The 24,149-nt window shown below is 43.5% G+C and overlaps 2 protein-coding genes across 6 annotated transcripts in view; one reads left to right on the top strand and one right to left on the bottom strand.

The window, feature by feature from the left end:
- The window catches only part of BRPF3 (bromodomain and PHD finger containing 3), a 35,503-nt gene extending 24,308 nt beyond the window's left edge, over positions 1-11,195 (top strand). For all 4 annotated transcript variants that reach the window (XM_081194590.1, XM_081194588.1, XM_081194591.1 and 1 more), the window contains 5 exons: positions 2,709-2,805; positions 4,102-4,199; positions 5,964-6,061; positions 8,145-8,299; positions 8,705-11,195. In XM_081194590.1, the coding sequence (XP_081050716.1) occupies positions 2,709-2,805; positions 4,102-4,199; positions 5,964-6,061; positions 8,145-8,299; positions 8,705-8,888 (632 nt within the window). In that variant the 3' untranslated portion in view covers positions 8,889-11,195. The remainder of the gene's footprint in view (positions 1-2,708; positions 2,806-4,101; positions 4,200-5,963; positions 6,062-8,144; positions 8,300-8,704) is intronic.
- Positions 11,196-13,463: 2,268 nt separating this feature from the next.
- LOC308587611 (armadillo repeat-containing protein 12-like) lies at positions 13,464-20,920 on the bottom strand. Of its 2 annotated transcripts, XM_081195281.1 has the most exons (6): positions 20,710-20,919; positions 19,382-19,530; positions 17,657-17,791; positions 17,042-17,215; positions 16,720-16,791; positions 13,464-13,868 (listed from the first exon to the last, which is right to left on the bottom strand). In XM_081195281.1, the coding sequence occupies exons 1-6, from the start codon at positions 20,846-20,848 to the stop codon at positions 13,509-13,511; spliced, it is 1,029 nt and encodes a 342-aa protein (XP_081051407.1). In that variant the 5' UTR covers positions 20,849-20,919; the 3' UTR covers positions 13,464-13,508. The 2 variants fall into 2 exon arrangements, with proteins under 2 accessions (XP_081051407.1, XP_081051408.1); XM_081195282.1 differs by lacking the exon at positions 17,657-17,791 and having other exon boundaries at positions 20,710-20,920.
- Between the last annotated feature and the right edge of the window lie 3,229 nt (positions 20,921-24,149).

Genomic DNA, 24,149 nt, shown 5'->3' with positions numbered 1-24,149 from the left:
TCTTATACTGAGCACCTGTCAGAGGTATGCAACACCTTTTTAGCTAGCAGTTACTGATGTTAAAGTAGTAGGTGGAATCATCCACTTAGCTACAACCCAAACTTAGGAATGCATGCTAGCTTACACTTCTCTATTTTATGGTTTGTGTGCTTCACACTGTTTCATTTATTTAACTTTATATAACAAAGACTGATAGTGGGTTACAATTTTAAAAATAAAAGCATGAAGTCCAAATGCAAATCCTAATAAAAACATCTCCACAGGCCTTAACACTTTTGGAAGAGTCTCATGCTGAGCCTTAGCACATCCATAGGGGGAGACAAGTTCATAAGTTTGGAACCACCACTGATAAACCTTATTGTATGCAGTTTGCTCACAGAGGAAATGAGGGTGCTCCTTAGTTTATTACAGAGCTGGTGATGGGGTAGAAGAAATAAGACTGTCTCTTTGATTTCTCAGGTGCCTTTATAGGTCAAGTGTAGCACCTTGAAGTCTCTTGTATAGGGACCCAGTGCATGCTATGGAATACAGGTTTAACGTGCTCCCAGGGACCAAATTGTACAGCAGTATTAAGGCTTAGGTTACACTGATAATAGTTGATTCTTTGTTGGCTAAAATGCCTTTAAGATGGGCTGTGAAGGTGAGTTGTCCCCACTAGCTCCCCTCTCTACTTTATTCTGTGCTATGCAGCAGCTTTGTGTGGTATCGCTTAACTTGTGTGTTACCAGTTATGAGAGTGATAACCTATTCTGTTGGGATACTGCTGTGTCCTAGTTGGCTTGTGATGCTAGTACAGCTTGATAAGGTGCAACAGTCATTGCTCCCCATCTTAAACACTTGTTTGACAGCTCAGTGACTTGTGAACTGAGCTACAGGATGGGTAAAAGAGATGTAGGTGAAATTAGAGGAAATTCATTACCAAATGTTTCTAATAGTTGTTGTTTTTTCAATTTGATTTTCCACTGATAGTGTACATTAGTCAGCAGGGGACCCATGGATGGAATATTATACAGCTTTCTCACCTGCTTCCAAATCTCATATATCATATTCTCTAAGTCTGGGGCTACAGTGAATTTTACCTGTGCCTGGGTTAAACTTCATTGGTGGAGTAAAGGATTTTTTCCATAACCAATATGTGGAAACTCAAGTCAAAAAATTAAGAGATATCTACACATGCAGCCCTTGTTTCATCACTTATTATTTCTCTTTGTCTCTCCTTGTCCTCTGATATTGTAATACTTTTATGTATGTACTTTCTCCTCCCAGAGTTGAGGCCTGCTCTTTAATTTCTTTATTTCTAAATCCAGTGTCACTTGAATATGGAAAGGCTGTTAAGCAGATTGCACTCTTGCCATGAGTGAGGGCATTAAAAAAAAATCAAATAAGGAAGGAGAACAGACCTCTGTGGGTGACCAAACTTTCTGGGATTATGCAAGAGCAGAAACAAACACATTCACACATCCCCAAAGGAAAGTAATGAGGTCTCTAGGGGATTGCTGTGTAGTGGATATGAGCCCAGTCTGTGTTTAAAACAAACAGTTAAAAAGAAAAAAAGGAGTTCGTTGTGAAGTCTTGAGCTGATGACTGGGATGAGGGGCATTCCCAATGCTAGCATACCTGACCATAAGGGACAATGCATGAAAAGTAGTACTTCTTTCACAAGGCACTAATGCCAAACGCCCCCCCCCCCCAAAGCACTAATCAGGAACATCTCATTATATGAAAAACTTGGCATGCCCAAAGCTCAAGTTTCCTTCCTATCAATAATCATAACCAGGTTGCAGATGACATGCAGAATCAAATCCAGGCTAACTATACATTTAAGTGCAGACCTCTGGAATTGAAAATGGTTTTTAGAGTGCAGGGGGAGAAGCTTGGCAGATATACAGATGGAAAATGTGTCTTGTGAACATTTGTTCAGGCTGAATTTTGACTTTGTAGACAAGGCAGTGCTTACCATAATTCGCCAGTTATCAGTGGGGTTAAGGAGGTAGCAGTTTCTGGACTAAAGGGAGGTGGATGAGGAACATTTCCTTGCTAATGGGTAAGAGTTGGTAAGGACTGTTCTACGAACATAAGAACATGGTGGGGGAGAACTCGCTTTGAACAAGTTCTTTGAACATAGTTGTTGCAAGATGCCTCTTGACTCCAACTGTGCACAGACATTGGGAATGAGAATTTAATGCATTCTTTAAACTCTTAAATGCATTTTTTCCTAACAAAATTTTGACATGATTCAAATAGTCTTGTTAGCTGCATTGTAGAATTGTGGTGTATGTAGTCTGGTTTCTTTCATAAGTGTCTAAAGTGGGGACGGGGAGCAAGTTGGCCAAGTTGGATATTTTTTTACCTGCGTGTTAAATCACACAGGTAAAAAAGTGGGTTCAGCACTTTTCTAGCAGCAACTGTTCAACTGATAGTTGGTGTTTAGGAAGCACTGTGCAAGGGGCTTTGCAGGCACTCTCAATCAGCTGGTTGGGGGTACCTCCAAAGCTTTGCCCAAGCGTCACCTTTACCTGCCCTACACCTTATGCCAGATGTAGGGCAGATAGAAGTGACTTGGCTGTAATGGCCTCACAGACCAAATGGGGAGGCGTAGTGGGCCTAATTAGGTCTGCGGGCTGGACGTTCCACATCTGTGGTCTAAGGAACTTTTAAAATAGCATTGTATATACAGTTAGACTCATTCTCACATGCATTCTTCTCAGCACCAGTGACAAATGGCTTCAGGAAGCATATGGAAAGCGGGTCTGACTCAGAGTGCAGTTCTGGCCTCGGAAGTGGTCTCTCATCTGACATCTGCAGGTAAGTCTTCTTCCAGGTGCTTTCACCCAGAAAAAACATTATTCTCTTGGTAATTTTCCAGTCTTTTCTTTCCATTTATACTTTTAGGTGCCTCTTACATCCATATCAGAGGCCAGCGGTTTTTTAATAAAAAAATCAGCATTCCAGAGGAATTATGGCTCTAATCTTGATTTAGCTGCATGTGTGCTGTTTAGCACGTGGCAGCTGAGGGGTGATAAGTTCCAACCCTTGTATTCTAGGCAGTATAATTCTAAGCAGTATATTGTAAATTGGTGACACTGATGCCTGCATTATTTTTTCATTCTTTAGCATAAGTGTTTTCTATTATTTTGTGTTTTGTTACCAGTCTATTGATGAGATAAGCTACCTTTTGATCCCAAGATGGCTATAGGGTCAAGAGTAGACCCCAGTCCCTTAATAATAATTAAGTAGTCCCTAATACTTAGCACAGGGACGCAGGTGGCACTTTGGGTTAAACCACAGAGCCTAGGACTTGCCGATCAGAAGGTCGGCGGTTCGAATCTCTGCGATGGGGTGAGTTCCCGTTGCTCGGTCCCTACTCCTGCCAACCTAGCAGTTCGAAAGCACGTCAAAGTTCAAGTAGATAAATAGGTACCACTCTGGCGGGAAGGTAAACGGCATTTCTGTGCGCTGCTCTGGTTCGCCAGAAGTGGCTTAGTCATGCTGGCCACATGACTGGAAACTGTACGCCGGCTCCCTTGGCCAATAAAGTGAGATGAGCGCCGCAACCCCAGAATCAGTCACGACTGGACCTAATGGTCAGGGGTCCCTTTATCTTTACCTTTAATACTTAGCACAGTCTTGCCATTAGCTTGCCTATCTCAAGTGAGCATCACTGCCAATACCATTCTCCCTCTGGCTTTACATCCGAACTTTTGTCTGCAGAACAGTTGATTGAGAACCAGCTTCCTTGCAATGTTGGTTTGCTTCTGCCCTATCACATCCTGCTTCCAATGTCCGCAGCAATGCACAGCCTGCCTGAATTAGCTTGTTTCCCATCTTCCCTGTCCTTTGCATCAGATCCAACTCTCCTAGGAGCAGCTGATCAGATCTATGATTCATATGAATTTCTGCCTTTCACAGTAAGGTTTTAATTGCTGCTCTGGCTGCCCACTTCTGCTTATTTACCAAAAGAAAGGCTGCAGAAGTCCCTTATCAGGTCCAGATGTTATTGCCTACAACGGCATTCTATCCACTCCTCTTCCTTCACTCCATGAAGCTCAAGCTGTATTTTGGAGCTAAGCATTGTTTTATCACTTGGCTCTCTTTTCACAGTGGTCTGACTCCGCACAAACGTAGCCGAGGAAAGCCTGCTCTTGCACGGGTCCCTTTTTTGGATGGTGTAAATGGAGACTTAGAATACAGTAGCTCAGGTAAGAAAAACAGTGTTGGTGTTTCTTAAGCACAACGTGTAGCTATAATTTGTACAGCTAGGTTATGGGTGTTATTTTTCCCTGTGGATTGTGCCAAAGGAGACTAAGGTTGCAATTCTTCCAACGCAGGCAAAATAAGCATTGTTTAACTCTGAAACATATTTCCAAGTAAGCATGCATAGGATAAGTTTCTAAGCATGCTCTTTACATTTGTTGCCAGTCTTATAGCTTGCCATTTCTATAACTTAAGAAATGGCAGGGTCAGTTCCGCTGTAAAGATGTAGGTAAAAGAGTTTGGGCAAGTTCTATAATGAGGCTTTCATTTCCCCCCCCCCCCCGCCCCCAAGATGTTATAGCTGTAGAGAGAACCTTGAAAATGTGTTGTCAATATATGGAGAAGGCTCAGACCACAGAGTGGGGCTAATCAGGGGTTAAATCGAAGGAGCAATATGCATTTGCCATGATTAGTGTTATGGTTCCCTGCTTCCTAGTCCTTCTCCAGCTGACAGTCAAGTCTCCAAGCCTACTTCCTAAATGACCTGTGTCAATCAAGTTTTAGCATTCTAAATTGAAGTGTGTGTGATAAGGGGAAGTTCATAATTTGGGGAATAGAATAAATTTGGCAATGTTGCCTAAAATATATTTTCAGATTTAATTTCCATAATTTATTCTGGGCACAGAAATATTTTTGCATGTTTCAGAATTCAGTCTTTGTGGAAGTAGCTTAGTATGGCAACAGTCAATGGTAGATTTTACCTGTATTTTTCTCTGTGGTTGGGTCTTGAACCTTGTTCCAGAAAGTCTATGTATGCTCTCATCAGTCCCCTAAACAATGTATACATTGCCTAATTACAATTGCCTCCAAGTGGTATAGAAGAATACTATGTTGCTGCATGTGGTGTTCATAAAACAGGGATTGTGAGGAGCATAAGGGAATTTCAGCCTTTGCCTGGCCCTGGGGGGATGACTGGGCACTGACCTCAGTGGGATTGTTGTTGGCTTTGCCATTGATGGCATGGGAGTGTTAGGGTGGCAGCTTGCATATGATGTGTATTGTGATGCAGGGGCTGTGTTCCCATTGTTATAAGTCTATTGGTTCCTCCTTTATGTGTGTGGCATGGCATGCACAGTCCCCATTAGGTGAGTATTCCCCTTGCTTCTAGAATGTTGTGGGCATGTCTGTTTTTACGCTGTTTGGGGATTTTCTTGTGTGTTTTTCTCCTTGTGAGCTGAGCACACATTGGATGTGGCAGCTATTCTCCTGACATAATGGTAGCTTGCCTTTGGTACTGGGTCAATGTGAGTATAAGATTGCACTGCCTGGTGTGCAATGTATTGCCTTTATACCAGATCCATTCTTACAAAACATTTTATCTACTTATAAAAGGAGGATGGTAGGATAAGTCTTTGCCAACCTGGCATCTTCCAGGTTTTCTGGACTGCAGCTCCCATCAGCTATGCTAGCAGAGGTTGATGGGAGTTGCAGTCCAAAGCTTCCTGAGGGCACCAGGTTGGCAAAGGTTGCCTTAGATATTGTTTTCTTATGTGAAATAGTTGCTTGTTTTTTATTAACATGTTTGGCCTGATTTCATTTTTCAACCTGCAAGTTTTATCAGAAGTGATATTTAAGATGCAGGATATGTTTCCTCAACTTCGTATTCATAAGAGCAGCCTTCATCTATAGCTCTGCAATTGCTTTCAATGAAAAATGTTATTGTCATGGTAGACTATGATTCTAAGGCAGTTCATATTGCGATTCCTTAGGTACAAACCTACTGATGCCCTTTGAGGAGCACACAGAACTAGAACCTCTGGAACTTGTATGGGCAAAATGTCGTGGCTACCCTTCTTACCCGGCGTTGGTATGTATACCTGGTTCAGTGCTACCTTCTTTCCATGGAGGACATCTTGGTGGCGTATAATACAGTGCTAAGTTTGAAATGTAGTTTCAGCTGAGGAGGGAGGAGAAGATGTCCTCTGGAAGAACCCTACACAACACTGAAGCTTTCGTCGTGAAAACGTGGGGGCCTCTGAGCTTATTGTTTCATGGCTAGCCATATTGTTACTTTGTTCCTTCTAATAATCTTTAATGTTCTTTATGCATGCTCCATATTCTTTTTGTTAGCTGCCTTCCAGTGCTTTGGTGGAAAATAAATATACAAATAAATGACTCAGAATAGGTAGTAATCAACAATCCTCTATCACCATATGTTTAGCCATATGCCTAGTAACATCCACATTTCGAAACATGGAAGGATAAACAGTGATAAAAATATAATAAACAATTTTAACTAGAAAGATGCCATCTCGGTGCTAGGAAACCTGGGATGATTTCTTCTTAACAAAAAAGAAACAGACACCATAAATAGCATTATTGTTAAATATTTAAAAACACCTGTGCAATATAAATACTTCATATGCCTACACAGTAGAAAGCCTCACTGATTTCAGTGGGACTGATTCCCAGGTACAGGTGTGTAGCAGAGGTGGGGAACTGGATCTTCCTAGCAGGCCAGATCATTATCTCCCTCACCCTCAGTGGGCCAAATTTGACAGGTGGGTGGGGAGCCCATCTGCCAATCACCTGATGTCACTGTAATGTAAGGTGACTCTCTTTTGCCTTCACGGTTTTGAATCATACTGTGTAGGCAAATGCACAACTCACAAAGCACCTTTCAGAGTGCTCCTCAGGAATGAATAAAAGCCCACTGCAAAGTGCTCACAATATCGTCGTGTCTTGGATTTGTGTGTGTGTGCACAACTTTGCAGATGCTTTCAGTCAGCTGATCGGGGGTGTTTACAAACCCCTTTCAGCTGAGCCGGGTCTTTATCTGCTGCACACCTGAAGTCAGGGGCAGGGCAGGGTGAGTGTAGCTTGGCTGAAATGTCCTGTGGGCCAAATGGGGAGGCTTTGCAGACTTAATTGGGGCCGCAGGCCTGAGAGTCCCCACCACTGTTAAAAGCTAATAACAAAATCCACTTAGAATAAAACATTCAAAAATTAGGTTTCAAGTTAGTTGAATGAGATGTAAGGCACACAACCCACATAAGTGTGATAGGCATCATGTGTATGAATATATAACAAGTAACTTGCTTGTGCTTTACAATAGTCATAATTTAAAATATCAAAAAAAGTTAAGGAGCACATATAGCATACAGCACAGTCATTCTGTAAACATGTATTTATGCAACAGAAAACTCAAGTGAAAACTCCAACAATGAATCCCCCACCTATGCCCAAATGTCAACAATGCTGAGTCTAATTATCAGCCAATAAAAGCAAATTAACTGATAGCCAGCTTGAATCAATAGACTTGTACCATAATGAAACTGGTGTGAGTGAGAGTAAACTGGGACAGCTGGATATTGGGTCAGCAGGGATGGTGTACCGTCTCTTGAATAAAGTTATTTAGAAATCTAATTTGCCAAAAATTACACAAGTTTCTGCTTACTTGTTCACCTATCGAATTCTTTGGTACGGAATAAGAGAGAAACGCTTACTAAGTTTTCTCTAGACTGGAAAGCGTAGATGAATGGTGGTTATTCATCTTGCATTAAAGTACTTAATTCTGACCAATTGAAATACAGAGTGAAAATAAGCTGTGTTTTCTGAACCTTTTAGCTAAAACAGCTTCCAGCCTTATCACCTCTAGGCTCTGCCCTGCTTCACATAATTCTTTGCCCTTGCTAACTTCTTCTTCACAATTTTCTTGGATCCATGCTGCTTCCACCTAAATGCTCAGATGGTTGTGAAGCTTGTTCCTTTAATTGCAATCAAGAATTCACGTTCAACTACCATAGATGAGATTTCTTCACTACCCACTCATCCTTTCCCTGGTTTCCTTGGGTGCTACAGAAGAGGGCTTTTATCTTCAGGCAGAATTTCTAAGCTCGGTGATGAGTTTCCGTAATATAAGCTGTGTATTTTGCTTTGTGTGTTTTTAGATAATTGACCCTGACATGCCTCGTGAGGGCCTCCTTCACAATGGAGTCCCAATTCCCGTCCCTCCTCTGGAGGTGTTGAAGTTAGGGGAGCAGAGGCAAGCAGAAGTTGGAGAAAAGCTTTTCCTTGTCCTTTTCTTTGACAACAAGAGGACATGGTGAGTAAATGTAAACAGGTTAAGAAAAGAACATTTTTTTGACTGCAGAGTATCAAGAAGTTATACTGATGAATTTGCAGCTTAAAATTTAAGCACCCAGAAGGTAGAAGGGAAGACCTGCCATTTCTTCCTTCCTCTTTTGGCACCAAGCAGAGTCGTTACACATCTTCCTTCTTTTGGAGGGTGTACATGTCACAATGTTATTCATCAGACTTAGTTGACATTCCTTGAGGGTTTTGTTTCCAGTTAAAATGAACAGCAACAAACATGTCTGTAAATTTGGAAATAAATCTTTGCAGTCTGGGAGAAAACTAAGGCTCAGGATCATTGGAAATAGATTTCCTTGTGTTTTCTTATGCGTTCTCATCCATAATTTTTGCCTCTTTATGTGCTCTTGAACTGCAGGCAGTGGCTTCCACAGGAAAAAGTTATTCCTCTTGGAGTAGATGACACAGTGGATAAACTTAAAATGATGGAGGGACGAAAAACCAGCATCCGCAAGTCTGTCCAGGTGGCATATGACCGGGCCATGATCCATATGAGTCGAGTTCGGGGAGACCACCCTTTTGTCACACCAAATTATCTGTAGGGACTGAAAGAGCCTGCTCTGCCCGTCCTGCTCTTTCTGGAAATAATGCCTGCATCTATAGGCACAGTGGGTCTCGGGTCACTGATCAGTAGGGGATTCTCCCCTGCTTGGAGGACGGTGTGAATGCTGTGTCTGTTTGCGTTCATAACAGAGATGCACTATTCCTAGTAGTAGGGAAAGCAGCTGTAAAGTATGTGATATGTGCCATAAAACCTGTCTGGATTCTTTCTGAATCTGTCTCAATGAAGAGCCAGCAGGAAATGAAGTGATGTAATAGTCTGACTAGGAAGAGGATGTCAGGAGCAGCTGCACTGTCCTGCTGTGGCCTTGGTTATAGGGCAAGGGAGAAGCTGAACTCATTTGGCGGTTGGACTGCAAGTCTCACGAGTCTCTTGTGTTTCATTCTTCAGCTAGTCCCGAGTTCAGCTAACGAAGAATTATCTGGAGCCTGCCACTGCTATAAATAATCCTTTATCCTTTAGATGACTCTTGTGTGCCAAATTTAATATTCAACATACTTTTTCATGTTATTTTAAAAAGCACTGGTTTGCCCCACTGCATTTATACATTTAAAGGCTAGTCTAGAAGCCTCATGCCTAGGTTTATATAGCCTTTTATGTTAGATCTTACTGACAGGAAGGATAGAGATAATATTTTGGTGGGTTTTCCCTCCTCCCTCATGCACATTTAAATGCACAGAGCTTTAAATATGAAGATGAAATCACTTGTGAAATATTTTGTGTGATTACGTTTATGAAGTAGTTCTTACATTTCAACTTCAGGTTAATAACATGTTTGAAATGGGGCAAAACAGTGTTTTAAATCTTCTTTTGGGAAGCACCTAGTCCGCTGGAGCAATGCTGTCAAGTACCAAGATTTACTAGGACACGACAAAAAAAGAACCTTGTTGGTTTTAAAAACTTCTAGCACATAGCTTCATTTTAGGGGCGCCGCATACAGAAGTTCTGTCCGAGTAAGAGCTGCCTCATTCGCTTCTGTACATCATCACCCTGACCCATAAAGCCGCATGATTGCTGGATGTCTATAGAGGAGGTTGGCTGTATGCAGAAACAGGTTTCCATGTGGCCATTGTGCACCTTGTGGCAGATGCAGAGATTTCTCCCCCTTTAAATGGTGCAGTACCTGCTTGCATAGAGTGCCATGTGTGTATTGCCGTGTGGAGCTTTGGGTCAGGGCATTAGTGTCAAACTGCAGTTCCCCTTTGCCCTCAAAATTCCCCCCATCTTATTTTGGGTTGAATTTGGAATGGTGTCTGTTTTCTTGCTCACCAGAACACCTTGCAGTTTCACCCTTAGCTTCCCCCATAAATATTTCTTTCGCTATGAACCTTCATTACTGGAATCCGTTAAAGTCAAGTGTGCAACTCCTCCGAGAATCCTAGCTTTTAACTTGCATGCGCTGGAAAAACAGGGAAAGCTGAAGTTTGCAAGTTGACAAAGCATTTCACATTTGAATTCTGATTTGTCTAGATTTCTCTATGTCTTTTTAAGCGTTACAAACCAAAGGTGCAAAGCAAGATTGTAATTTTAAAATATAATTGTTTCTTTTCTTTTTAACTCAGTATTTTTTATTATTTTAATTTTTCTTCATACTAAAGAGATTGTGGAACAAAATGTTAATAATAAGGGGGAAATCACTGCCATTTCTATGTGGTCTACTTTTTTATGACGTACCACATCTTATATATTGGGGACATAAAACCACACTTTATGGAAAATATCTGTAACATATAAAGAATAAGAATAGGATTTTTAAAAAATAAGTTGATAATGCCTAAAGAGTGTGGCTGTGGAAGGAACTTCTGTACATAGTTGTAAAATACCATTCTAAATTATTCAGGCCGATTGTTACCATTCTTGAAGTCCTCGGTTGTGTTGCTGGGTCTTTTGTATGCACACAGTGTAATTAATTTAAAGCAACATACACTTTTCCCAGGTTGTAGCTCAGCTGTGGACTTGTGACTTATGTATAACTGTTTTAAGATCTTGCATTTTACTTTTTTCATTTTTTAAAAATTACATTTTAAGGATTTGAATTGGCTAATATCCTGCTGTTGCTATGGGACCTAAACGTGACTTGTCAGTCTGCTGTAAAGCACAGATGGCTCTATTTATTATAGAAAGTGAGTTTATTTGCTTTCTAGAACTGTTTATATCAGATGGTATAAAAGAGGTAATAAAATTCTATGCTTGTAAAGAAAAAAAATATGCTAATTTTACCTACTATAATCTGACTGTCTGAAGCTATATTTTCTCTCTGAGAAATAAATGTTCTAATGTAAAATAACTAATTGAATTGTCTTGGGAAATCCTTGACCTGACATCTGGACTTCGAAATATAATGTGAATTTTCCTAAGTCCCAAGCATTCAGCAGTTTTCACATACAGTACCTCCTTTCCTGGAAACCTGTGTGCTCCCAAAGCTTTTCCTCAATTATATTTAAGTGTCAGATTTCGTAGAATGTTGAAAAGTTGACAAGTATTCATTTCTTTAAGGAAAATGTGGACCATTTTCAAGAAAAAAACTTCCCAAAATGACATGTCAAAAACACATCTGTAAAACAGCACAAAAATCTCAAAACAGGATTTGAAATCTTTACCAAAAGCCATGAGGATCAGCACTAATCCAGCATAAATATCAAAACTGGGCAAAAAATTGGTAGTAGTATCAGGAAATGGGAAGGTTTAAAATGCGAGGACACTAAACACATAAACCTGGAAAATACCTAAAAGGTGATGTTTTTAGCTGTCACATGTGTAGTTTGTCCCCACTCCAGCCCTGCCAGTCCCAAACTTTCATGATTTTAGGCTTGCAAGGAAGAGCTCTCAGGCTACTGTGGTAAATTGAACTTATCGGTAAGCAGCTTGTGCAATGTTATCCACAACAAATCTTTTTCCAGCCATGGAAGCATATTTCCAATGCTTGTGGAGTATATGCTGCAGCAATCTCATGGTGATTTTCTGCCCGTTGCAAATGCTGTGTGAATCCACATAACACATAATCAGTGTGTCAAACTGGATTGTATGAATTGGTTTACAGAACTGGGAACAGGCCACTTTATGGCATAGAATTAAATTAGTTCAGCAGTGGCTTTTGTCATTGGGTCTGCTCATATGAGAAGGACTTTGGAGAGATGTTTCTCCTCTGGTTCTTGGAGGGCATTCTGGATTATCCATGGTAGAAATTCCTCTTGCCGAGAGGGAAGTGACTCATGTTTCTTGACATAGCTCCTTTAAGGAGGGACATCTCTCCTTTCCCCAGCTACCCTACCTAGTGGCAGATTAATTATTGGGGCTTGTATCCCTTTGTGACCAGTTGGTTTTAACAAGGCAGCACAACCCCAAAGAAACATGTGGACCAATGAAAGCCATTCATCAAGGCTTTATTGAATCCTGGATGCATAATCAGAGAGATCAAGTGATAATAGCAATATTTCTCTTTGGTTTGGTCCCAACAGAATGAAGAGTTTGATCACATAGCCAGCTCATATTCTGGTAGCTCCCATGAAGGAGCATCTTTCTCACTCCATGCTCAGTACTTGGCTGGCACAGACCATAGTCTGCTGTAGGGACTGGGTGCCATTCCACCCATCCATGTACAAAACAAGAGTTTAGATGGAAGAATCTGAAGTTTGTATTGATTGATTCTGTGTTTGTAGAGCAGTGGCTAATAATCAAGTTTCACGAACATCCAAAATATTGTGACAGAAGTGAAGAAAGGAGCCTGATTGCTTCATAGGGCACATTTGGTAATTGGGTGTTAAGTATTTTATTTGTGATTTGATGTCTTGAAGTCATGCAGGAAGCAAAAGAGAAAGTCAACAAGTTCACGCCTTGTTAATTTGATTTATCCTCCATTGTCCCTTCCCCCACTTACCACCTTCTCAGTCCACTTGGTGCATCTGTTGCCTATGAAAAATCAGACTATAATATGCCATTTAAGGGTACAAGCCTGTATTTAGGCCTATACTGGCTGGGAAGCCAAAAGGTATAAGGTGGGAGTGGAAAAATGCCGGATACAACTCAACCAGTGAACATACGCCAGCACAACTTTGTGGATATGCCAGTGGAACTCCATGCAACTCTGCACTGCCAGGACAACACTGCTGGTGGAATGACCAAAAAGGAGTAAAGACATGGGAGTGTTGAATGAGTAGAAAGATGACAGCTCCTGTACTATCAACCCTACTAACATCAGCACAATACCATTTCCAGAACTCAGTAAGGACTGGCTCCTTGTATGGCTGGCTGAGATTATGTCAGCCCATGATTGGTCGGTACCAGTAGTGTTGCCATGGGCACTGGGGGTGTTGCTGTTGCTCCATTCCATGTTACTTGCTCCTCAAATTTGTGCTGGGCTTTGCTAGATACTGTCGATAAGTTACCCCAAGCTTGTGGTGGTGCAACAAGACTAAGATTGCACTCTGCTTGTTTCTTAGGAGCACAACAGTAGTCTGCCGCAGACTTCACCTCACAGCTGTTTCTCTGAGAACAGCTTAGGCAGGTCACACCTCACCACATCACTTCTCCCCCAAACCATTACTTCGCTCCATGGTTTCTGTTTAAAATAATTTAATTATCTCTTAAATCCTACAAGGAATTAACAGCCCGATTTAATGAGTGAGCTGCCAATTTTGGAGTCAGAAAAAAAGGTAGAATCATAGTTGTGGAGGAAAGCCATCTCCCCTTCCTCGTTGAGCTGGAGCTTCAGGATGACCCTGCAGGCCTGGATCTGCACCTCTTCCTCGGGGTGAATGATGAGCGAGAGGAGGCGGTCAGCTAGGCGGGAATCGTCCCCAAAAAGGACCTCATGAAGGGACGACTCATTGTACTGCCAGCTCACTGACTGGTACTGGGGAGTCAGGCGACCCTCACAAAGCCGTTCCACAAATACCAGCAGCTCAAAGAGAAGGTTTCCAGGTCGTGAAGGTTGGAAGAGGTGGAGGAAATCTGGATGGACCTTTAAAAAAGAAGAGCATAAGGTCAGCCAAGAGCATAAGGTCAAACAGATTCCTCACTGGCCTTGCAGACAACTTCATTGTCCAGAAAGTGGGAGAAGCAACAAGAGGAACAGCCATTTTAGATCTGGTCCTAAGCAATGTTGATGACCTGGTTAGTGGGGTAGAAGTGGAAGGATCATTAGGCGCGAGTGATCATGCTCTTCTGAAGTTTACTATACAGCGGAAAGGAGCAGCCAAGCATACCAGGACTCAATTTCTTGACTTTAAGAAAGCCGACTTCATAAAACTTAGGGAAGTGCTGGGTGAGATCCCATGGACAGTAATACTAAAAGGAAAGGGAGTTCATGATGGCTGGGAGTTTGTTAAGAGGGAGATAGTAAAAGCAGAACTTCAGGCAATACCAATGAGACGGAAACATGGAAGGTGCCTAAAGAAGCCAGGGTGGCTATCTAAAGAACTTTTAACTGAGTTAAGATTAAAAAAGGATGTGTACAAAAAATGGAAAAGGGGGGAAACCACCAAAGAGGAATTCAAACAAATAGCCAGCACATGTAGACACAAAGTCAGAAAAGCTAAAGCACAGAATGAACTCAGGCTTGCTAGAGAGGTTAAAAGCAACAAAAAAGGCTTTTATGGGTATGTCCGTAGCAAAAGGAAGAACAAAGAAACAGTGGGGTTACTCAGAGGAGAAGATGGTGAAATGCAAACAGGGGACACAGAAAGGGCTGAACTCCTCAATGCCTTCTTTGCCTCAGTCTTCTCCGATAAAGAAAACAATGCCCGACCTGAAGAATTTGGAGCAAATGGTTCAGCAGAGAAAACACAGCCCAGAATAACTAAGGAGATAGTACAAGAATACTTGGCTAGTTTAGATGTATTCAAGTCTCCAGGGCCAGATGAACTGCATCCAAGAGTATTAAAAGAACTGGCAGATGTGATCTCAGAACCACTGGCAGTCATCTTTGAGAATTCCTGGAGAACAGGCGAAGTCCCGGCAGACTGGAGGAGGGCAAATGTTGTCCCTATTTTCAAAAAGGGGAAAAGAGAGGACCCAAATAATTATCGCCCAGTCAGTCTGACATCAATACCAGGGAAGATTCTGGAGCAGATCATTAAGCAAACAGTCTGCGAGCACCTAGAAAGGAATGCTGTGATCACCAATAGTCAGCATGGATTTCTGAAAAATAAGTCATGTCAGACTAACCTGATCTCGTTTTTTGACAGAATTACAAGCCTGGTAGATGAAGGGAACGCAGTGGATGTAGCCTACCTTGATTTCAGCAAGGCATTTGACAAGGTGCCCCATGATATTCTTGTAAATAAGCTGGTAAAATGCGGTCTTGACTATGCTACCACTCAGTGGATTTGTAACTGGCTGACTGACCGAACCCAAAGGGTGCTCATCAATGGTTCCTTTTCATCCTGGAGAAGAGTGACCAGTGGGGTGCCACAGGGTTCTGTCTTGGGCCCGGTCTTATTCAACATCTTTATCAACGACTTGGATGATGGACTTAAGGGCATCCTGATCAAATTTGCAGATGACACCAAACTGGGAGGGGTGGCTAACACCCCAGAGGACAGGATCACACTTCAAAACAACCTTGACAGATTAGAGAACTGGGCCAAAACAAACAAGATGAACTTTAACAGGGAGAAATGTAAAGTATTGCACTTGGGCAAAAAAAATGAGAGGCACAAATACAAGATGGGTGACACCTGGCTTGAGAGCAGTACATGTGAAAAGGATCTAGGAGTCTTGGTTGACCACAAACTTGACATGAGCCAACAGTGTGACGCGGCAGCTAAAAAAGCCAATGCAATTCTGGGCTGCATCAATAGGAGTATAGCATCTAGATCAAGGGAAGTAATAGTGCCACTGTATTCTGCTCTGGTCAGACCTGACCTGGAGTACTGTGTCCAGTTCTGGGCACCACAGTTCAAGAAGGACACTGACAAACTGGAACGTGTCTAGAGGAGGGCAACCAAAATAGTCAAAGGCCTGGAAACGATGCCTTATGAGGAACGGCTAAGGGAGCTGGGCATGTTTAGCCTGGAGAAGAGGAGGTTAAGGGGTGATATGATAGCCATGTTCAAATATATAAAAGGATGTCATATAGAGGAGGGAGAAAGGTTGTTTTCTGCTGCTCCAGAGAAGCGGACACGGAGCAATGGATCCAAACTACAAGAAAGAAGATTCCACCTAAACATTAGGAAGAACTTCCTGACAGTAAGAGCTGTTCGACAGTGGAATTTGCTGCCAAGGAGTGTGGTGGAGTCTCCTTCTTTGGAGGTCTTTAAGCAGAGGCTTGACAACCATATGTCAGGAGTGCTCTGATGGTGTTTCCTGCTTGGCAGGGGGTTGGACTCGATGGCCGTTGTGGTCTATTCCAACTCTATGATTCTATGATTCAGACCAGGTTGATTTTGTCTTAAAGGACAAGGCTTGGGCCTGCAGGTCCTACCCATCTGGATGACTAACTCCAGATTCTTGAGGCGGAAACTAGATGCCACCCTCCAGATCTTTCTATCTGGCCCTTTGAACTCCCCCTGGGCCACACCCTCCCCAGCCACATTCTGCCCATTTTTGCCTCCGACTCCACTCACTGCTGGTATGTGGTTCTCAGTAGGTTGCCCAGAAAGGAAGGCAGCCCTCAGGCTAAAAATGACTGTATCCCTGTTCTACTAGGAAAACATCCCAGGCAGCAGGAAGGCAATGCACTTTTCTCTGCTCTGTTAATGCCGCTGCATTAAGCTGCAGCAGACATGGAAGTCTAGGATTGCTGCCTTCTGGCACCTTTTGCTTCCTTCCTCTCCCAGGTTTCCCAACAAAGACAGGACTGAAATCCTTACCTGGCAGTTCATGATGTCAAATAACAGAGCTTCCTTTTGGGCTAGCGTGCCAAGGAATTTTAGAACCTGCACCTGAAAAAGACAGTTGCAAGTATATCAACAGGTGAAGTGTCTCACTCTTGTTTTATGGCTTCCACTTAATGCCCTCACAGGATTTAGGACAGGGATGAGGGACCTGTGGTTGTCCAGATGTTTTTTGAGCTACAACTTCCATCATCCCTTGATGATTGGCCATGTTGGCTGGGGCTGTTTGGAGTCCCACAACATCAGGAGTTCTCCATCCCTGATTTAGGAGTTGGGTACAAGGGATAAGACTTGGTACCTGACACAAAGTGTTTCCCATCTGCAGAATTTCCATGAAGGCCGGCATAAGCTTCTTCACCAGTGGAAATGTGTGATCTGACAATGGCAGCCCATTCAGCAGCCTCAGTCCAGCAGCATGTAAGTCGTGGTCCCAGATGCTGGCGACCATTTCCAGAACCTTGGGGAAAAACTCCTGCAGAAAACATAGTGATTTATGGTTATTGTGGGTTACTTTCCGTGACTGAATTGTCCCCTCTAGTGATGCATAAATTCCTCTTCCTTGCAGTTGTACGCTGAAGCAAGAAGACCACCCATTTTCTTCTTCTTATGGAATGATGTGGTAGGAAACATACTTAACAGATCAGATGGCCACAGCTAACAACATTCAAATGTGCTGTTCATAGCTCAAGTACTGTCATGGATCTAACCCCATGAGCAGAGTTTTCATAGGACTTTCCATTACTTTAGATTCTTTCATAGCTTCTCAAAGAAGTCCGTTCACTTGTTCAAACCACAAACCATAGAATGATGAGACACCGAATGATGTCAAATGGCAAGCATTCTTGTGGGAATCAGTCGAGATCCACTGCATGTAGCCTGATACAGAAAAGCACTGTGGGGTACAAGCAATCACCTGAATCCTAATTCTAAACTTCCAAATGCCAGTGAATGCCTTGAGGGCATGCAGAGTCTGAATCTTGATGCCAATGTCTGGATCATCTAGGAAGGAGGCCACCAGTTTGATATCCTCATATGTACAGGCAGAAGCCTGGAAAAATAGAGCACGCAAAGTCAGAGGGATGTTAGGTTAGGTTTATTACATTTATCTGTTGCTTCCCACTAAATAAAGTTCTAAGCCAGGCTTCCTCAACCTCGGCCCTCCAGATGTTTTGAGACTACAATTCCCATCACCCCTGACCACTGGTCCTGCTAACTAGGGATCATGGGAGTTGTAGGCCAAAACATGTAGAGGGCCAAGGCTGAGGAAGCCTGTTCTATGCAATTTACATCCCAGGTAAAAAAATGCCCTAATAAAATCACATATGAATTGAAAACATATTTAACAATACAATAACACAATAACACTCAGGCAAACAAAAGCACATTTGCTACTGAAAAATGAGAAGGTTAGTTCCAGGCAGGCCTTCTTGGAGAGGCTCTGTGGGGTGGGGTGGGGGGCTACTATGGAGAAGGCCCATCTCTCATTGCCACCCTCTTAACTGTCCTCAGAGGGGGCACACAGAGAAGGGCCTCATGTGATGGTCTCAGGATCCAGACAGGTTCGTAAAGGTAAAGGGACCCTGACCATTAGGTCCAGTCGTGACTGACTCTGGGGTTGCGGCGCTCATCTCACTTGGACAAAACCATTCATTCATTCATTCATTCATTCATTCATTCATTCTTTCATTCTTTCATTCATAGCACTTATACTCCACCTTTGTAGCTCCAGGCCAAAACCACTCAAGGCAGCTAATGGGAGATAATTGAAAAGACCATCGCAAGAAACAGCAAAATGCAAGCAAACAAGTGGCAGATAAAATTAACAAAAGAAAAGAAAAATATGGGGAGAGGAAAGGAAAAGAACCAAAACAAAAAAGAAGCGAGCCAGCAGAATTAACCCACATTCACACCAAAGGCCCACCAAAATTCCAGGTAGCAGCCAAAGGAGCCAGGTGGATTTCTTGAGGCAGGGAGTTTCATAGGGTTGGTGAAACAACTGAGACATCCCTTTTACATTCTAAGTCCCCCCAAAATGTGCATTCTTCTGAGGGATTTGCCTCTCACTTTGCAGCAGCTAGCCAGAAGGCAAGACTGTTGGCCAAAATATGCCACCTTTGAATATGGCTTTGCCCCAATCAGTCGAAAAATAGGTGGGTGGGTGTAAAACTCTCCCCCATCACCATTTCTCCCCTTGTAATCCACTATCCTCTCTCTCTCACACAGCTCTTTTTGCCTTAAAGCAGACTCCAGTAATGAGAGTCCTGCTGGGAGATAAGTGGCTGGTGGGAGGGATTGCCAGTGGAGGATAGGAGGAGAGTTTAAATCAAAGACCCATTTTTAGATGCACAGGCTGCCATCATCAGGTGTAGCTTTAGTCATGAACAGTGGCGGACTTTGGGCTCTCAAATTTCAGCAGCACCATGTGTGATGCTAAAGTTCGGTGCCCCCTCACCTCTCCACTCCATTCTACAGCATTGCTGTGGTGCCCAGTGCACCCCAACCGGTTGTGCTACCTTAAAACTGCCTCTGTCCTGAACTTGGTTACATGGGTGAAACCTGGCTGGCCAACCCTCACTTGATTTCCTTGGACTTGCTCTTCCACCACTGTACTTTACATCATGCAGTTCTGGAGTCTCACCTCATTGTCCAGTAGATAAACACACCGGGTGATGCCATGGAGTAGCATATTCTTGGAGTAGTCATCTAGCTTTGGATTGAGGGTGTTCAGGAGTCCCCTGAGTTCTCCAGAGTCCAGCACAGTTTGACTCTGGTGCTCTATAGCGAGTTCTAAACACAGGAAAGGGGGCAAGGAGGCAAAAAAGCAGCGATAGGTGAGCTGAATGGAGCATGTCGTACTAAATGGAATAACGTGTTTCGACATGGGAAGCATCAGAGCTCAGTGGGAGAGCATCTGCTTTTCTGGTGGGCAGGTTCCAGGGTCAACCCTTGATATGTCCAGGTAGGGGTGGGGAAAACCCATGTTTGAAATGCTGGATGGCCGCTGCCCAACATTATGGACAACACTGAGCTAAACAGACCAAATACTGTCAGTATATGGCAGCTTCTGACAGTGTGTTGTCTTCTTCAAAGGTCATATGTTTATGCTATCTCCTATTTCAGCAAAGTCCTCTCTCAGAGCTGTCCTCCTCAGGAGGAGGATGTTGCCATTGCAAGGAGCGCAGCCAGTCAGAGGGACCTGATATTTAATTCATGGCAGTTCACATTTCATTAAGCAGATTGCTTCAGCCCAGAGAGATGCACAAAGCTAAGATGTCTACAACCGGCACTTGCAAGGTGGGGATTAGAAGACAACACAGACCCAAAAGAAGCAACTCTACAAGTATTTCTAAATCAGAGATGCAAATTTAAGAGCAAATATATTCCTTTGCTGCACGCTTTCAGAGATCATGTATGAGATTTAAATTTTAAAAACTGTGCCCAATCTGGCTGGGAGAAAGGCCTTGGGTGTGGCCTTTCTGCCTGAACTCTATTGGCCATTGGTAGATATCTGAGAGCCTGTTTTATGGCTGGTTAGCAGAACATGGCACCATGCAATAGTGCATATGGCATTTGTTTCAGCAAATGTCTATACCATTCTCACATATTCAGCGGGAGCCTATCCAAAAGACCAATTCCCTCCATACTGTTTGCTTGGAGAGCCAGTGTGGTGTAGTGGTTAGAGCATTGGACTAGGACCCGGGAAACCAGAGTTTGAATCCCTACTCAGCCATGAAGCTCACTGGGTGAATTTCGGCCAGTCACTGCCTCTCATCCTAACCTACCTCATAGGGTTGTTGTAGGGATTAAAAATGGGGTGGGCGGGGGGTGGGGGAGAGAATCATGTACGCTACTTGGAACTCCAAGAATAGCTGGGATATAAATGTGATAGATAGATAGGCAAATGGTTGTTGAGAGTTAAACCAGGGCTTGTGAAAACTGCCATGCTGGGAGCATTACATAACTCACTGGCTAAGGTAAGTGGCTCTGGGTTGTAGGGAGGGCTCTTGATCCCTGCCATGATGGTCTTGGCCATTAGGAAGATAGCTCCAGCTCCTGTTGCCGCAGATACCACGTTTTTTGTTGTCACCAGCTCAAAATACTTCATCTCCTTTCCTCGAACTCCCAGGGATGTAGATAGAGCCCTGGGCGCTGACCTCAAGCAGGCCCACCAATGGAAATACTAGATTGCTCTTGCCATGGTTTGTGATGTCACCAGATTCCACCAGGACATCTGTGACACACCGTCCGAGAAGGTGCAGGAAGCAGGTCCCCCCAGGTTCTCCGATATCAGTGCAGGAGGACATGGAAGCCTGTGCTGAGCTATGCAAAGGGAGCTGCATAATAATAATAATAATAATAATAATAATAATAATAATAATAATAATTAATAATTGTATCCCTACTATCTGGCTGGATTGCTCTAGCTAGCCACTCTGGGCTGCTTCCAGCATATTCAAAAACATAATAGAACATTAAACATTAAAAATGTACCTATACAGGGCTGCCTTCAGATGTCTTTTAAAGGTTGTATAGTTACTTATCTCCTTGACATCTGATGAGAGGGCATTCACAGGGCAGGTGCCACTAGTGAGAAGGCCCTCTGCCTGATTCCCTGCAACCTCACTTCTCACATTGAAGGAACCACCAGAAGGCTCTCAGAGCTGGACCTCAGCATCTAGGCTGAATGGCAGGGGTGGCTGGTGAATGTTTCCCCACTGAATTTTATAGACCAAGTTGTCATAGGGGCCACAGCAGGGGAGGAGGGAACCTGCCCCAGTTCCAGACAGCGGGGTCAGCAAGGACAGGGGACTTTGCTCCCTCCTCAACAGCGTCCCCAAGTCCACCCCTTTATTTTTCTCCCACAGAAGTGAATGGTAGTGGAGTGAGGGAAGTGCACCACTTGAAAACAACTCTTCAGCCCAACTGATGCCCTCCCCCAAAAAAGAGATCCCATAGGAGGAGTACAATAAATCAGTCAATCTGAGACTTCTGTTCTTAGAGACACCTTGCAGCCCCTGCAGTTTATAGGCTCACCTTCCCATCCTATCGATGGCCAATCATGGATGCAAATGGCAATATGCCAACTTTTCTGTACATGTTGTCGTGATGCCACTGCTTTCCCACACCCCACCACCCCTCCATCAGTTGCTCACAATCACTCACAGAGAGAAGCCCTTTGCACCTCTCCTCACCTCAGCAGAGAAAGGAGGGTGACCAACCACTCCTCACATCTAATGAAATGTGGGCATGGCTGAGGAGTTGGAGAGGCAGAGCCAGTAGAAAGAGGAACTGAGCAGGAACAGAAATATATGGGAGGACCCAATGATAAGCCCACATTTCCCCTATTTTTTATGGCCTCAAAGGCCAGAAACAAACCTTTATGTGCAATGTAATGATAGGTAAAGGGACCCCTGACCATTAGGTCCAGTCGTGGCCGACTCTGGGGTTGCGGCGCTCATCTCGCTTTACTGGCCGAGGGAGCCGGCGTACAGCTTCCGGGTCATGTGGCCAGCATGACTAAGCCACTTTTGGCAAACCAGAGCAGCGCACGGAAACGCCATTTTCCTTCCCGCCGGAGCAGTACCTATTTATCTACTTGCAATTTGACGTGCTTTCAAACTGCTAGGTTGGCAGGAGAAGGGACCGAGCAACGGGAGCTCACCACGTCGCAGGGATTCAAACCGCTGACCTTCTGATTGGCAAGTCCTAGACTCTGTGGTTTAACCCACAGTGCCACCCACGTCCCAATGTAATGATAGGGACATGTTTATTTATGTTAAGTGTTGTATCTTCAATTCTTCTAGTTTTGCCCTGCTCCTACTCCCAGGCTGTCTTCTTTTCTTATTTCTTGGGATGAAACTTCTCTTTTTCCTGTTCTGACCCCACAGCCTGAGTGTGCTGGAGTTTTCTGACAGATCCTGCAGCTTATAGGCTCACAGGGCAACAGATCAAATCATGCTCACATCTCTGCCTAAAAGAGATCTCAGGCAAGTATGGTGGGGACCCAGTTTTTGCCTTACTTCTGCTGGAGTAACTGAACTGAACTCAAAGGGTATAGATCTGACGTGGAACGAGAACGAATAAAAGGAGAATGTGAACATCTTGGGTTATGCTTATGTTGCTGGGTGAACAACAGGACTTCCTGCCAGAAGATGGCGACAGCAACCAAATATTATGTGGCTTTATTCCTTAGCACTGGAACTCTACCAGCAGTGTGGGCCAAGTATTGCCTATGTCAAACTTACCAGGTAGATATGAGCATCAAAGGCTTGATTTCCTTTCTGTACTTTCTTTGTTTTTAGTTCAGGGTAAGCTAGGCTTCAGGCTTGCAGGAACTATTTTGTTGCATTTTTTACTAGATCCCCCAAAGGCTCTCAACTGGAGCCAGTTGCCAAACAGTGGTGGGAGAAGGGGGGGGCAACATATCCAGAATTAAGGAGCAGAGCGTCTCTGAAGACATGCCCAGGGATTTGTTTTCAGTACTCACAGGCCTGTCACACCAAAACCCACTCCTGCTTATCCCCACCTCCCAGCTTTCCTTATCCCAGCAGCCTAATAAATCAATCCTTCTTGAACTACTGCAGGGATGGTGAACCTTCTGGAGGCTGTTGGACTCCATTTCCCGTCTGCCGCAGCCAGCATGGTCAATGGTCAAGGATTATGGGAGTTGTAGTCCAGCAACATTCAAAGGTCCATGGGTTCCCCAACCCTCACCACCTGCAAATCACTTAGAGATCTACCAGTAGTTCCCAATCTACCTTCTGCTCATCTCTGATTTAGAACACATGTTTTAGTAATTCTCTCTTTTTTTGCCCAGGGAACCTTATTAATTTACTTTATGGAAGATTTTGATGCTTTCAGATAATAAAAAAGCCTTGCATTCTGCTTGCCAAGAGATATGGGCATGTAGGTCTGGAGATGCTTCAAAACCACCTGTGTGATGCTAGGTACACACACACACACACACACACACAGAGAGAGAGAGAGAGAGAGAGAGAGAGAGAGAGAGAGAGAGAGAGAGAGAGATGTGTGTATACAAATTTCAAAAAGTTAAATGATCTTGGAAAAAGCAAACTGGAGAAATTCTCATGATGATACTTTAGTTAGTCAAATGAATAGCCCCACACTAGCCCAAAGGCACAAACTGGTAAGAAAACATTACAAATCAAATATAAATTATATAGTTGAAACTCATTTAAGCAGATAATGCTTCACAAAACCTTTTCAGAAACACACACTCACACACTCCAACACACCCACCCACACAACACTGTATTCACTTGGGTACCCAAAGCCAGACATATAGAAATTCTGGCATATCTCCGGGGGGGGGGGGATGGGAGTTCTATAGAGAATGCTTTTTTGCGTGGTGAAGCTGTTCTCGTTTGATGCAAGGACAGTAGCCT

Source organism: Podarcis bocagei (assembly GCF_964188305.1).
Source record: "Podarcis bocagei genome assembly, chromosome: 5".
Classification (NCBI taxonomy): Eukaryota; Metazoa; Chordata; class Lepidosauria; order Squamata; family Lacertidae; genus Podarcis; species Podarcis bocagei.
The sequence above is the reverse complement of the archived record's forward strand: the minus strand, read 5'-3'. Positions and strand labels throughout refer to the sequence as shown.

Bases quoted from the DNA above. Each gene is read 5' to 3' on its own strand.
- LOC308587611 (XM_081195281.1), bottom strand. From the start codon at position 20,848: ATGAAGTATTTTGAGCTGGTGACAACAAAAAACGTGGTATCTGCGGCA. The intron at 16,792-17,041 runs GTACCAAGTCTT...TGTCTTTTTCAG, and splicing joins TGGGAAACACTTTGTGTCAG to GTGCAGGTTCTAAAATTCCT. The intron at 13,869-16,719 runs GTAAGGATTTCA...TCTTTTTTAAAG, and splicing joins TTGACATCATGAACTGCCAG to GTCCATCCAGATTTCCTCCA.